Here is a 14,887-nt window from a genome sequence, read left to right on the forward strand (position 1 = left end):
CACAGGTTGTGCTCATGTGATGGACAGGAATGATTTTTTTTTGTCTACCGGATTCTCTGAATCATGTTAGCTGGATTAAAAGTTTTCTTCTTTCCCCCTTGTATTTAGCATTGTTTATCCCTTAAATGATTAAAGAAAAGGGAGTCAAAGGAGAGAAAAACAGAGGCAGTTGTTGCAGAGTGGAAGAGTTTGTACACAAATATAGAAAGAATGTCACAGGAAAGGGCAGACCCTTTTCAGGCTAAACTCCAGAAGATGGAAGATCATTAGATTAGTGCGTTGTGCAGTAAGCCAGAGATATAGATTAATCTGTGTATGTGCCTGGCATTCATATGACATAATCCAGGGGTATGAATTCTTGCATGTGTAGTACTATTTTATGCTTTTATGTCTGCATCCATGTAGATATGCCTTAGTATTGAGTACAGTTTGTGCACTTTGTAAACCCGCATGCCTCTATTCCTGCAGCCAGACTGTTGTTGTTGTTGTTGTTGTTGTTGTTGTTGTTGAGAGACCAAGCTGAACCACTCTATCCTCTGAACGGTGATCCTATTTTTGCTGTTGGACTGGGAGCACGCTGGAGAGACTTTGGCAGTAGAAATAAGGGGAGTGCTGATGTGTAACAAATCAACTGTCCTGAGAAGGAGCTCTGGTTTTTCAGCAAGGTTATGTAACGCATGACAGTTTTGGGCCTCATTATTCTTCTTGATGGAAGGAGCTTTAATAAAACCGATTAGAAAGCATTAGTTTTCTATATGTACACGGGGCTGTAAGGATATGCCGTCTTCTGTTGGTCTGGCTCATCAGCCTGCGGGCAAAACGAGAAAAACCGACCGCGAACCGGCTTGCGTGATGAGTCGCTTACGCCTAACCAAATGACAGTCATATGCTCACGCACATTGTCGCGTAGGAGGGGAGTGACTCACGCATGCGTATCAACGCCTCTGCCCCTGCCAGCGCGAAGTGGCTGCTGAAAAACAAAGGCAGAGAGCGGCGGCGGGGAAATGACATTAGTCATCCTTAATGGAGGACAACGGACTTCAGACAGCCAGTGGTGGTGTTGTATGAGGGGGTGAAATAAGAGAACTGTTATTGTTTTGGCCGACTCCAGATCTCGCAACAGTAAGTGACTGAATCGGCTTTTCAGAATCCACAGGTTCCTCCTCCTCGCCCCCCCCCCCCCAAACTCTTTTTTTTTTTTTTTTCCTGTGTCTCTGGATGGATCCGGACTGAATGACAACATTTGTGAGCGGAGGAACTGTTGCATCACCCCGGCAGCTGCCGCACATCACGGACTCGTTTGTCTCGCCGAGCGGAGGGAATAACGAAGTTAGTTCTTTCCAGCCAGAGGATGAATGGCGAGCCGGGGGGGGGGGGTCGTTTGAAGACTTACATGACTAGATGAGCACGTTACGATTCAGCGGCGTGGTTTCTGCGACTCTTTCGTACCTTCCGCGGTGTCAACTCCTGCCTCCTTGCAGACAGCTGGCTTCGGCTTTTCAGTCGTGAAGCGGGAAGTTCCTCGCCTGCCGAGGAGAGGCGCTGTCCGTGGTCCTGAAGTCATCCCCGACAACTCCTGGGAATCTCGCTCCTGGCCTCCTGCGAAGACAAACTTGTAGGTTCCTCTGAAGAGCAGCAGCTGGAGGGGACACTGTCCACCAGCAGCCGCAGAAAAGGGCTCAGTATGCTAACTCAAACCAGAGTGCACCTGCATACTCTGGTACTTTTGATTTTTATCGGTGAGTATGACGGCGCAAGATGTTTGAACAGTGGTTTGATTGTGTGAGCTGCATGCCTTATTCCAGCGTCACAGAGATGCACAGGTGATTAACCATGGGCCTTGTCAGTGGATTGAGAGTCTTCCAACTGGCTGTGAACTCAAAACCCAGTTTCCGAGCAGTCCCACTGACGCCTGCCGAGTGCAACACTGCTCAGTGGTGTCAGCATTTAGAACGGATTCACTTTTTCTCTTTCACCTGTTCCCTTTCTCTGGTTTCCTCCTCGACTTCACCATCTCCCTTCTCCCCCCCCCACCTCCTTTCCACGTGTTTGTATAGGCCCTCAGTAAAAAAGAAAAAAAAAAAAAGAAGATGAGATGGAATCAATGTTGTCACTGTCTGCCCAGGGGGACTTTGGGTTATTATATAAGAGCACTGCACCGGACATTGCAACAGTCACACAAAGACAGCCATGTGGTGAGCTCACTGAGATTACTGCTTCACTTCACTTTACAAGAAATCAATCTTTGCATTTATAATCCCCGCCTCTGCCTTCCTCTAATTTTTCCAGCCCTTGTAATGCATTCGCAGTATACATCAATTTCTTTCAGTTCTTCCCCTTCTCCCTGCTTGCCCACCAATACTTTGCCGTTCTCTTCCTACACTACCCACAGTTCCTGCATCCATCCGTGACTCCATCTATTCCTAATGAGCAGAGGCCCTCATTAGTGCTCACTGGCCTGGACGATCTTGCATCTGCTATCAGCATAATGGCTCAAGTGTCTCCAGTGGTCACAGAGCTGTATAATTGAACTTATGTCTTTTTTACGCCTACTGAGTTTTCCGTCCGGCTCAACGTTGTATTCAGCGCACAGATTGCGAGAGCCGATGACCTCGATAAGAAAGGCTGGGCACCGTAGTGTGTGTGGTCATTGAACAATGACTGAGAATGGCATCACTGACAGTGCGGTTTGAGAAGTAATCATTGCATAGAATTTGGACACGAGGAATTATAGCTGCATCTTTAAGCACTTTCACACTGAAATCCTCATGACAAGCATTGAGGAGCTCTCTTAAAAACTGCTGCTCTGTGTGGTCTATACTTTAATTTTTTCAGAGTTTAATTACTGATGAACTAAGCATAACATTTAAAGCTCCCCTCCAAACATGTTCTAAGACCTATGAAAATTCTCTGATTCAAGATTTAACATGTCTCCCACTTCAATGAAAAGCCTATTTTTTTAAATAAGTTTCCATATCTTTTGTAAGTTGCATACGCTGAGTAGTTGTGATATCACCAATCACTATATACTTACACATCTTAAACGGAGACTTGAGGCGAGCACAGATAAACACCCATCTAGTGTCAAACTCAGCGCATACGTCATTCTGCACAGTGAAAGTCAAACATCCAAGTGAAGTAACAATAAGCAGAACAAATTTTGGAGTGGATTGGGCGTTTGAACTTGAACATTTTGACTGAGCTTTCATCAGGCTAGCTGCTGAGCTAAATGTGTGTAACATTTCCACGCTCCTTCAGTCCACCTGAGCCAGCCAGTATGTGTCAATATCCCATCGGAGACCGAAGCAGTCCTGGGGAAATCCATGATGTTGACGTGTATCTCCTGTCTGAGGCGAGAGGAGGTCAAAGCAAAGACACGTGTGGATTGGTACTACAAGCCAAAAATCGGAAAAGACATTCCTAAAACTCATGTAGGTTGCTATGGCATTATTGTATACATTAAATAACATGTATGTATGTGTGTTCATACTAGTGTATTGTATACTGTGTATATATTTTATGCACGCCTGCTTTCTTTTCCTCTATCCCAGATATACAAGTATGAGGGTGACACGGCAGTAGAATTGGACGGACCATTAAAGGGCCGTCTGACCTGGAACGGAAGCCAGGACTTGCAGGATGTCTCCATTCAAATCCATTACGTCACCTATAACGACAGTGGTATCTATGAGTGCCACGTGCTTCGCGAGTTTGAGTTTAACTTCTTCACTCCCTCTGTCCTAATCATAAACAACATCACGCTGAAGGTGAAAGAGAAAGGTGCGGCTAATTGTTTTCCACTTTCTTCCATGTTATTCTGCTCTGTTCCGTGCTGTGGTTTAGCCAAATGCTTGGTTTCCGTATCAGTACCGCTCAGTGTTCAGTGACTCTGATGATATAAATCAGTTTAGCGAGGATATTCCAGAGCTGTGCACAAGGTTATTCAGGCCTCAAACTTGTGTTTGCTGCTAAGTGCTTCCCAGGCAGCGGCATGCCTCCGTGAGGTTACCAAAAATAGACTGCAGTCCTGAGAGATCCAGAACTCAAATCAGACACTTGAGCTTCGTTTTGAAAGCTGCTTTTGCAATTGACATAATATATTGTGTAACAAAGTTGTTTCATTTAAACATTTAAAAAATTAAAAATGCAAGAAATAATTTTTACAGCCCCATATATAATTCATATTTGGCCTTAATATAAATATATGCTCTTATAAAGCCAGTAATGGTCCAGTAGTTTCTCAAGAGGAGCAGTTGAGTTTGCTTTGCAGATGCAGGACAGCATAATTGATCATTTCCCTGCAGTATTGCACATTTAAACACACAGTGGCCCAGCTATTAGGTTAAATATGATAATAATGATGATGCAGCTGCACACAGTATGTGCTGGAGAGGTTCAGCTCAGACATGTCGATTTAGAATCCCTCCTGGTAGAAACACTAGTCTGTGCGCTGTGTGGACTTCTGTGTACCTAGTGTTCTCTTTGTCCCGCACATGCCCCTCCTTTGATGTTGCATAAAGTGTTTATCAGAACACTTTGAGTGGGTTTTGCATTTTATTATATACTTCTAACTCGCTGTTTTCACTAAGTGATGCATCAGTGTGGGGGCAGTCTGCCACTAACAACATCACTTTCCTTCTCTCCCCTTTTTGTGACTGTCATGAAGAGGAATAATTGTGTGTTTTGTTTTGTCTGCCTTTATTGTCCGACAAAGCTTTCTTCTGTTGTCAGTGAAGGGGTTAATTCAAACCAGCTACTTTGCTATCTATTATAAGGGGTAATGTATTCTGATTCCTGAATGCTTGGCTTGCTGAATGTATCATTTTCCACCTTGATCGAATATACAATACAACATGTATATTTGGAACAACTTAACTCTCCCCATTTCTTTAACTTAGTATATATATCTGCTTGCACGTATTATATAGTTCACTATCAGAGGCATATACAGATAGGCTTGTTGATTCCCAGTTTTTTTTTTGTTTTTTTTTGTTTTTTTTTGTATTTGGAAAAAGAGAGGTGCCAGTTTGGATGTGATTATCCTCCAAAGTGCAACTTTATAAAATATACTGCTATTTTATTTTTCATACATCCTTATAAGCCTCTACTTCTCACCTCATACAACAGTGGTATCAAATTTCACAAAGCCTACAGCCAGTGTACTGCACATTATAGCTTGGCTATCATGTTACGGTAATGATGTCCATAGTAGTAGAATGGATTTGCTCACGACAAATGTATCTGTCCTTTCTTATCTAAGGGATCGTATTACGCTAATAGGCTCTATTTGCAGACAATGCAGAATTAAATCATCGATGATGATGTCAATTGTCTGGTCAGCAGGCTCTCTGGAATTTGGTACACACTCACTGGCACAGTAGTTCACAGTGGCTCATAATGATCCTGAAATGACAGATAGTAAAGGGCAGGTTTACATTTTTTCAGGTCTGTTTTTAGACAACAGTCAGGTGCTCATATGTACATCGAAGCAGTTTTTGCTTGCTTTAATCGTTTCTCCTGTTCAAACTGTGCATTAAAAGGCCCCTTTGTAATTAATTTTTAGAAAATCCACAGTCCTCTGTCTGTGCTTAAATACATTTCTTGTTTTTGTGAAATTCCCTATTCTGTTACTATTTTTCCACCACAGCTCAGAGAGGAAACACTGTCTGTGGAAACACAAACAGGGAATTCTGTCCTAAAAAGCTTGTAACTTTGGAAGATAGCCATTTGTTTAAGGGAACTCAGACTGCTGAAGCCTCATATTAACTTCAGATAACTTTGGAATATATTTTTTCACAGAACAGGGACCTTATTTCGCCCCCCCCCCCCCCCATCACTTATACTGGAAGCATGTTGGAGAAGGATCTTTTTAATGAACAGTATGAACAGGAGGAAAAATTACAGCAGGTAAAAACTACTTCAATTGGAATATGAGTATTGATTTAAGACTGACTTGGAAAAATGCAAACCTATCCTTTAAGAAAAATTCAATGATATAACTTAATGAATTGGTTATAATGTTATTACTCTTATGCTGGTATACATAAAATCAAAGTATGACCTAAAATATGAGGTACTCATATCTCAAAATTTAAAATCTGTGTCATGCCCTGTGAACCACTGAGACTTTGCACATCCATCTTATTTCATATTGAAAGGTACTCTGTGGAGTTTTTGGCCAACAGTAGCGCCATGGAAGTTTTTGTGAGTGGGTCACTTTTATGTTTGTATCACGCACGGGCACAAGGATGGACGTGTGTGCGAGCACGCTGGTGGTGCAGTTCGCATCCTGCCATCAGTTTCACGCTAGTCTGCTGATCGACAGCTGTTGGCACGCCAGCAAATGTACCAATGCAGCCACAAAGGGTAGTGAGGAACAAGGTTGCTCACAAGCAAAGATGGACGCAACAAAATAGTCAGAAAAATCCTCTTTGCAAATGTTTTATGTGGAAGTAAATGCTTCTAGCATTTTTTGTTAGATCTGGGGATGCATTCTAGTAAGAAACACTGAATATAAACATACATTTTGTTTGTTTTACAAGAAAACTCCACAGGGCACCTTTAACTCCATAGGCCCTACTATCATTGTCCCACAGGTATGGTCATAATGTTATGTATACAAAATAGTTTGCGCATAATTTTTAAAGTGTATCTAGGAACAGGATGCTCACCAGAAAACATGACTTTGCTTAAAGTTCATCTTCATAGTAATAGCTGTTGTACATACTGAGTTGGACTTGTTATTCAGTAAAATGAAGTATGCTGTAGAAATGATACCTTGTCTATTATGACTGAGTTGATTGTGGATCAGCTTTGTTGCATATACATGAACAAGCCTAGCATACTTACTTAAACTTATTAATAAAACAGTTTCCCCTGCTCTGTTCACAAAAAAAAAACCCAAGAGGAAGGATGGATACTGAATAACACATGTCCCTTGCTGTTTGTGCTCCACAGCCAGTGAAGACACCACAGCGCTCTACTCTGAGATCATGATGTATGTGCTGCTGGTTTTCTTGACATGCTGGCTGCTGGTAGAAATGGTCTACTGCTACAGGAAGATCTCCAAGTCTGATGAGCAGGCGCAAGACACAGCGTGAGTCCCGCACTGAGATAAGTGTACAGATGTACAGGCAGACACAATCACAGATAAGTGTCAGTCAGGGTACGACTGAAAAAAGCTAATTGAAACACCGTGTGTTCCAAAAACAAACCCGTTGTCAGCAGGTCGGCAGACACACATCTGCACTAATTTTCTTTTCTCAATGACTCAAAACACAGCAAGACAGTGTGTGCAAAATTGCTGAAAGTGTTACATGTGTATGCTTGAATTTCTGGTTCTTATATAAGAGTAATTTTAAAATCTCATAAGCATGTCGCCCAAAGAGATTTAGGAGGCATTCAAGAAGAAAGCAGGACAGATGAGGGCAAAGAGTCAGAAAGGTAAAAAGACAGACAGACAGGCAGAGAGGTAATTGCCTCAGTCCGTTACCCTCCTGCAACAGTAATCTGTCTTTTCACTTAGATTGCCTGACAGGACCGAATAATTCTAAGCACTGCTGACTGCTCTTTTTTCTAAACAACCTTTTTACACCCTTGGTGGATTTGCAGCTCCATCAGAAATTGACTTTTTGCATCACCTTCTCACTGCTGACAAAGACCAGAATGCACCTGTGTAGTCAGCTCCCACCGGATTGTCACGATGTTGACTGGGCCAGCCGACCCAGGTTGACAACTTTTGAACAGGCAATTTATGTCCCGAACAGAAAAATCATAGATAACACACAGCACACGTGCTGATAAAGTTATTGTGGTTTTGCAGACAATTAATTCTGGTTCCAAATTTGACGTCCTCATTGACACGTACAGCCAAAGGCATTTCTAACACTATTTATGCTTCAGAACAGTAATTATACGGGGGGGAGGACACAAAGCAACATAAGAGAATAACCTTAAAATATTCTGCAATACAATAGAAAGGTGTTTCTGTTTACCATGTTGTTTGCCAGGGGAACAAAAGTTTCCTAGAATGAACAGCATAATTTGGTACTAAATCTAGGAAAAGTAGGAATTTCCTTTAAAGGAAAGCTCCATATATCCATTTATTATTTTAAACCTTATTGTCCATGTATGTTGACTTGTGCCTGGTTACTCTAGGTTACACAAGCAACTAATTGAATTAATGGATTGGAATTGGAGTTAATGGGTTGTGGCCACCTCACAGCCATTACTGACCTGTATGACAACACATCCCACAGTGAGAAGCTACAACCACTCAAAGAGGCTGCTTTGTGGTTGAATTCTTAGATACCTGGGCTTAATTAAAATGTACCCCAGCTAGAACATTATGAGGTGACATTTTGTGATGCATTAGTGGCTCAGGTCATTTTACCCGTGTTACTGACAGAAAAGATGGAAAGCTGATATTTGCTGACACAGTCACAAAACTCCTTTCATTATAGTGAATTTTTTTTTTTTTTGCTTTGTCTACACAGTTTCTGTGCAGCTCTACTGAACTGAGTGCACATTTAGAGAAGGTTTTATGGTTTTTAATGATATGAAAGTTTGATGTCAAATACTGTCTTCCTGATGTACAGTAACTCAACACTGCTCACATAGCAGTGATGGTTTTTATCCTTCAAAATGAATTCCCTCTGACGCTGTGCGTTCGTTAGTAAGGGGCAAGCATTTATGCACAAAAGCCCCATTGTCCCAAAAAGTAGGAACTTCAGTCATGTTGAACTGTAGTGAATGCTGTTCAAACTTTAACCAGAACTAGACCGTGGTGTATGTTGGTAGAGGGGTCCCTACCACTAGTTCTTAGACACTGCTGTGTTTTTCTACCAATGTGCCTGCAGGACAAACTACCTAGCCATACCCTCTGAGCAGAAAGACAATCCAGCCGCTCCTGTTACCGAATAAAAGTGGTTGTCAGTGACACGGTATTTTACATGTGACTCTCTCAACCTGATCCCAAACAGTGGAATCATCCCCCTCTCTCTCAACTCATTGTCTGTACCTTTATTATACATATCTGTGCAGCTCTGTAGTGGAGTCCTGTTGCTTCAGCACCTTATGCATCCTCTTGCCCATTCCCTTCAAAAGGGCTTTCATTCCTGCCATTTTTGGTCCTCCATTTGTACTCACTCTCCATTTAGTATACAGTCTCTCTCATGATCAAGAATCTGCCGTGAGAAATGTGTTTGACGCAGGGTAAATAGTATTGAGTTAAGTTTTTCATTATACTGCATGTAAGAAAGGCTTGAAGTCTCATGTGAAAACTGGTAGAATTTGTGAAGTATTTCATTCAACAGTTCAATATGAGCATGACAAAATCAAATATGTACAATTCAAACCAAGTCTCCTCTGGGACTGCTCTGCATAGTTAAGATAGTAATCTAAAGTGTATGGCATTTGCATGTATATGAATCAAAGCTCCTGAGTTATTACAATCCTAAAGGACACAGCTGTTTATGAGAAAGAGATGATGTGCAGTTTTTATATTGTTTTATATTGCAGATCTGACACTAGTTATTTAGCATATACATCATTCCATGTTGAATAAGAGGGTATATGTTCCCTGCTCGTTTCAGGTATTGACCAATCACAACGGGACTTCAGTGTCATATGACAGAAACAGGCATAGATTCCACAACTTTATCTATGCCTCTATGAAGGTATCATTACTCCCTGACAGCCATGGGAATCCTGCCAACTGACCTCCCCTGTGTATCGACTGTGTCTTGTGAAGAGCCAGTCAAAAATGTCCATGCTCGACTTTTCTCCTCCTTTTCCTCTCATCTTTTTTTTTACCTTCGTGCCAGTTATCTGAAGTCAAGTGCTTTCACAAATGCAGCAGGTTAAAGAACAACAATGTCGGTGGCCTGTACTTATTATCAGATAAATACCAGCCATGTTTCATTTGGACCTGCCAGTTCGTAGAGTAATAACATTTTCTTTGTAGTAAGTGGTGCCTATGTGTGATTTATAACCTATATAAAAAGATGTGGTCCATGGAAAAGAAAAAACCTGCCCTACTGCTGTCAAGGCTGTTATGCTGACTCTGTAGTACTTGCTTGTTTAGTTTATTTTGTTTTATAACAATTTTATAGACCACGCTGAGATTTTGGGTCACATGTTAATTTATACTGGCCCATATCTTTTTAATGTCTTTTTAAGGAAAATGGATTGCATAGCTTTTATACTGCATGGATGTGCATTTCTCCCTATTTTGCTCTACGCATCAGTGTAATGGAACTATATAAAACATACGAAACCATGTCAAGTCACACTATTTCAGCTGATCTGAATTCATATAGAGGTCTTTCCTATACGCTCCTTTGTGTAAATCCTTAATCCATGTTCAGCTCTATTATCAAAGTACATTTAGTAGGTTAAGTCTTACTGCATACAGTTACTCTAAAATTTATTAATAGGCTTTGACTGTTGCTGATGTTCTACAGTAGCATTGCTATTGAGACTAAATGTGTGCCTATTTCTATAGCAGAAATTTATATTTTGTGATTCAGTCATACCACCCTGTTCTTTGTCTATTACACGTGTGACATCTTCTGTGTGACTGAGCTGTTTTTGAGCTATTAAATACAATGCATTCCACAGTCCACATTGAGGCTCTTCTTTTCACTGCAAACTTCTAACTTCAGTGTAATTGTGCAGACGCCATTGACATTGCACAATAACATGAATCAACTTTTGGACTTTTACCAGGATGTTGAAAGGAAAATGCAGTACCAACTCTCAGCAGCTTCTGTCTTACGTTCTCCTTATTATGAATGTGGTGGCGTTGACTCTAAATCAACCACAGTAAGCACCTCTGGAATAAGTGCTGACAAAAAGAACTTTTGATTTGCTTCTGCTTGATGTGTAAACTCTGTATTTTCATTGTCTGTCCTCACAGAGCTGAGGCACAGTACTGTATAGCAGAGAGTTTTATTCAGTGCAATCAGAGCTGGTCTAGATAACCAAGGCCAAAGAGGTTGTGGGACACAAAGTTGGACACCAGTAGGTGAAGGTACCGGTAGAGAGGATTTGAAAAAGACCGGCACTTAGGGAGAGATGTGTGATGCACATTGCTCCTTTAGCTAGCTGTGACCCACAGCAGTGACAGATATAGCAGCAGCTGTTGTTATAGCAACCCAGGCATGCCTGTAGCAAGGCACACTGCCTGGTAAAGATATTACCATGAAATAGTAGAGACACATTCATTTATGCCATAAAAAAATGTAGTGTCTTATTACTTACTATTCACAAAATATAAGGAAGCCACCAATCACCCAGCATGCTTTGCTCCTAGAGGAATAGAAGAGGGTTGATAGACTACCCCGGAACAGAAGAAATGCCTCCCACAAGGCTACCAAGGTAAGGTATGTTGTCTGAATGGCAAACAGGTAATGTAACGTGCACCTTTTATCCATCCATCCATCCATCCATGTTAATTGTGCAACACATCCAATACTCTGCAACAATATGGCATTATGGCATTGAAATGCATTGTCAAAGTGCAATTATGAACCCCCCCACCTCTCTCTCTCTCACTCTCTCTTTGCCTCTCTCTGTCTCTCCCTCTTCCCGCTCTGTTTTTTCAATGTTCCTCCCTGAGGATACAACCCAGTAATATGGCCCACATTCTACTGAAATATGTTTCAATTAAACCACTGGGCCCCAACTGCCTCGGTGCTCTGGTAAGCATTTTAAGTCCCGTCACACCCAAGATAGAGGACTAGATGTGACTATGAACACACTTAATTTGGAGTTAATTTCCTTTGCTCGTAAATGAAAGTAGCTAATCACATCAAGTGTCAACAGTGACACAAAGCGATTTAGGAGCTCAATACCTCACTGACAGAACATTCTGCACATGCAACCTTGTTTTTTTTTCTTCTTATGTTGACCTATGGTCGGTTAATTTGATGTTGCCTAAAATGGTTGCCTAGGGATGACCACAAGAGTTGCAGCTATTTTTCATCATAAAATATGACCTTAAATCATTCAATATGTAATCTGAAGAATACAAAGCTTGTCCATCTATGAAGGGTCTTTGTCTCCCCCTAGTGTAAAGCATATTATGTCATCAAATGTTGACATGTAATCACCGACAAATTATGAATGTCTAGCTCTGATGATGACCGCAATATTTTACAAGAAATTCAGATAATTATGTTAGTGATTTAATGATCCTATCTGTTTGCAAGTTGGGTTGACCAGAAATGCTTGGCTGTAGCCTGAGCACTGATGCAGAATGCTGTTGGTAGCCAGACATTGCAGTCGCCCAGAAACACAGTGTATTGATTGTTGATCAATAGTCACTTTGCTGCAGCTGAGATCTATCTGTTTTAGCATTAAAGAGTTATGATAGATGGGAACATATTGATAAATTACAAAGTGGGTAATTATTATTCTTGGGTTTTCTGCTTTCTACACAGGATAACATGTTAACCGTGAAATCAGTTTTTTTCCACCCTCTGTGGTAAAGTCTCTAAAGGGATTTTCAAAGCATTGTAGCAGACCAAGCTGGAGCTATTACTGCAATTCTCCTGCCTGGCGATTTCCCTTTCTTTTAGCAGCTGAAGACGCATGCATACATTTCAAATGGAGGCACAGAAATTGAACAATTTCCTCCAAGGAAGCTCCTCTGAGGTAACAATGGGCAGCCCACTCATAATTATAAATCTTAACACATTTCATGCCGTATATTTCTAGACAGGGAACAGCTGTTGACTTTACCACGCAATAAAAGCCCACACCTTGTTCATACATTTCTAGAATGTGCAAGTTTCAGCTTGATTATGGCCTTCCAGCCGAGGAGAGATGAGAGATATTTTTTGATTGCAAACAATCCCTCCTTTAGTAGACATAAATTAAACTGGAATCCAGATTTTCAGACCAAAGAGAGACTTAAAGCCAGTCTGTCTTCTTCTGATCTGGCTTTGTTGATAATAAATCAGCAATAATTAGACTCACCTTTTGTAAACAAACGATGTGACAGAGAAAACAATATGGCTTATTTGAAAAGTAGGCCAATTTAGAAACGTAACAGATCATCGCACAGTGTCGTCGAATGTTGATTAAGCGCAAATGTCTCTAAAGATACACCACATTAAACGTTAATAATCAATTTCACAGCCATTCACACTGTGAATTGGATTTTTTCATCAAAAAACAAACATTAAAAGGTAATGTTCAACATCAGTTTTAAAGGAATATTCTGACATTTCCTGAATCCTGAAGCCTTCTTGCCCCTCTGCTTACAAAATATAAGGCTGAAGCCAGCAGGTTATTAGCTTTACATAAGGTCTGGGAACAGATGGAAACAGTTAGCCAGGCTATGTCCTAAGGTAAAATCCACCTTCCAAAAAACTAGAGATAACATGTTAATTAGTGACCTTTACAGGTGGTAAGCAGATTTAGTTACCTTCGGACAGAGCCAGGCGAGCTGTTTCTCCCTGATTTCCATCTTTATGTTAAGCTAAGCTAATTACCTGTTGGCTCTAGCCTTATATTTGCTAAACAAAGAGACAAAAGAATGGTATCAATTTTTGCATTTAACTCTGGTCAAGAAAGCAAATTAGTGTATTTCCCAAAATTCTTCAATTTATATACAACCTTATAAACTATCATTGTGTTTTAGTGAAAAAAAAAGTTTAACTACTTCTAAAAGGTTATGCTGAGACAAGACTTCAGTGCCTTTTTTTTGCTATTTTTGTGGTTGAGGCTCTTCATAACCTCTGTCAGCAAAATTATACTAATGCCTTACTGTGATAATAATTGGTTACATTAGTACACTATTTTTTGTTCAATATTTGATTAGACATTAACCTTGCCCCTCTGACTAACTCAGTGCTTATCATGGTAACAGAAACCTGCTGGCACAGCACATCACTCAAGTGTTTATAGTGTCTTTGTAGGGTGTTAAATTGCAACTGAACAACTTTGAAGTACCTCTGGAGAACCTCTCCACTTAAATTTAGCATAACCTGACTTTGGACAATGTACATCGTCCCTGTGAATTATTCCTGAGTGTGTGTATATAGTTATTTCAACCATGCCGTTACAGAGATGTTGTCATCCCCCTGTGGTGTTGTTGGCATACATGGCAATAAAGACATAGAGGGTTTTGACAAATTGAGAGCTGCTCCTCATTACTGAATGAGAAGCCTATCGTCCCAAGCATATTCATTTACTGTCTTGTAATCCATCAAAGCTCCTTTTTAACAGAAGCCGTCTGTTGGTATTTCAGCTTCCTCACCTCCTGTTTCTAGCTGTAGACTTTTAATGTGCATATATCTTTAGTCTTCTTTTCATTCCAGACAGATGTGTGATATTTGCAGAGCAATATTCCTTAAACCTGTCATACATTTTTCTAATCTGGAATTTCTTTCTGTCAGCCACATTGTCATCATCACTTCATACATGTGGATTAAGCACTGCCAGACCTCTGCTCACCCGCTGTGAGCACTAGAGAACGCAGGTATGTTTTCTCAGCAGCTTTAGTGTTATGTTGTAGCTGAAATATGATTTTTCCTTTTATCTGTAGTGTGTGTCCCTAAATAAATCATGGCACTCAACCCTTTGCATTGTCTTTGCAAGTCATCAAACGATAAGGTTCGTCACTGAGGACTGATGCTGTAAAAAAAAAAAAAAAAAAAAAAAAGATAACATATCCAAAACCCTAGCTGTTTAAAACTCCTAATCAAAACTGAATTCATGAATTAAACAGGAACCTTTTCACTGTATACCTTAACCTTTCCTCTCTCCCTTCCACCTCTCCTATCCATCATCCCATCCTCCATTTCATTCACTCGTATTTCAAACAAGTGGCATCTTTGATTAGCGAGACAAAGAGGAAGCCTTAAATAAAAAGACCATT

The 14,887-nt window shown here is 40.7% G+C and overlaps 1 protein-coding gene across 2 annotated transcripts; it reads left to right on the top strand.

The window, feature by feature from the left end:
• The first annotated feature begins 1,176 nt into the window (after window positions 1–1,176).
• Window positions 1,177–10,622, top strand: scn3b (sodium channel, voltage-gated, type III, beta). Of its 2 annotated transcripts, none has more exons than XM_040131758.1 (5): window positions 1,177–1,739; window positions 3,259–3,431; window positions 3,552–3,780; window positions 6,958–7,096; window positions 9,594–10,622. In XM_040131758.1, exons 1-5 carry the CDS (start codon window positions 1,685–1,687, stop codon window positions 9,598–9,600), a joined length of 603 nt encoding a protein of 200 aa, XP_039987692.1. In that variant the 5' UTR covers window positions 1,177–1,684; the 3' UTR covers window positions 9,601–10,622. The 2 variants fall into 2 exon arrangements, with proteins under 2 accessions (XP_039987692.1, XP_039987694.1); XM_040131760.1 differs by lacking the exon at window positions 9,594–10,622 and adding an exon at window positions 8,859–9,562 and having other exon boundaries at window positions 1,562–1,739.
• Window positions 10,623–14,887: the final 4,265 nt, after the last annotated feature.

Source organism: Xiphias gladius, chromosome 7, assembly GCF_016859285.1.
Source record: "Xiphias gladius isolate SHS-SW01 ecotype Sanya breed wild chromosome 7, ASM1685928v1, whole genome shotgun sequence".
NCBI lineage: Eukaryota > Metazoa > Chordata > Actinopteri > Istiophoriformes > Xiphiidae > Xiphias > Xiphias gladius.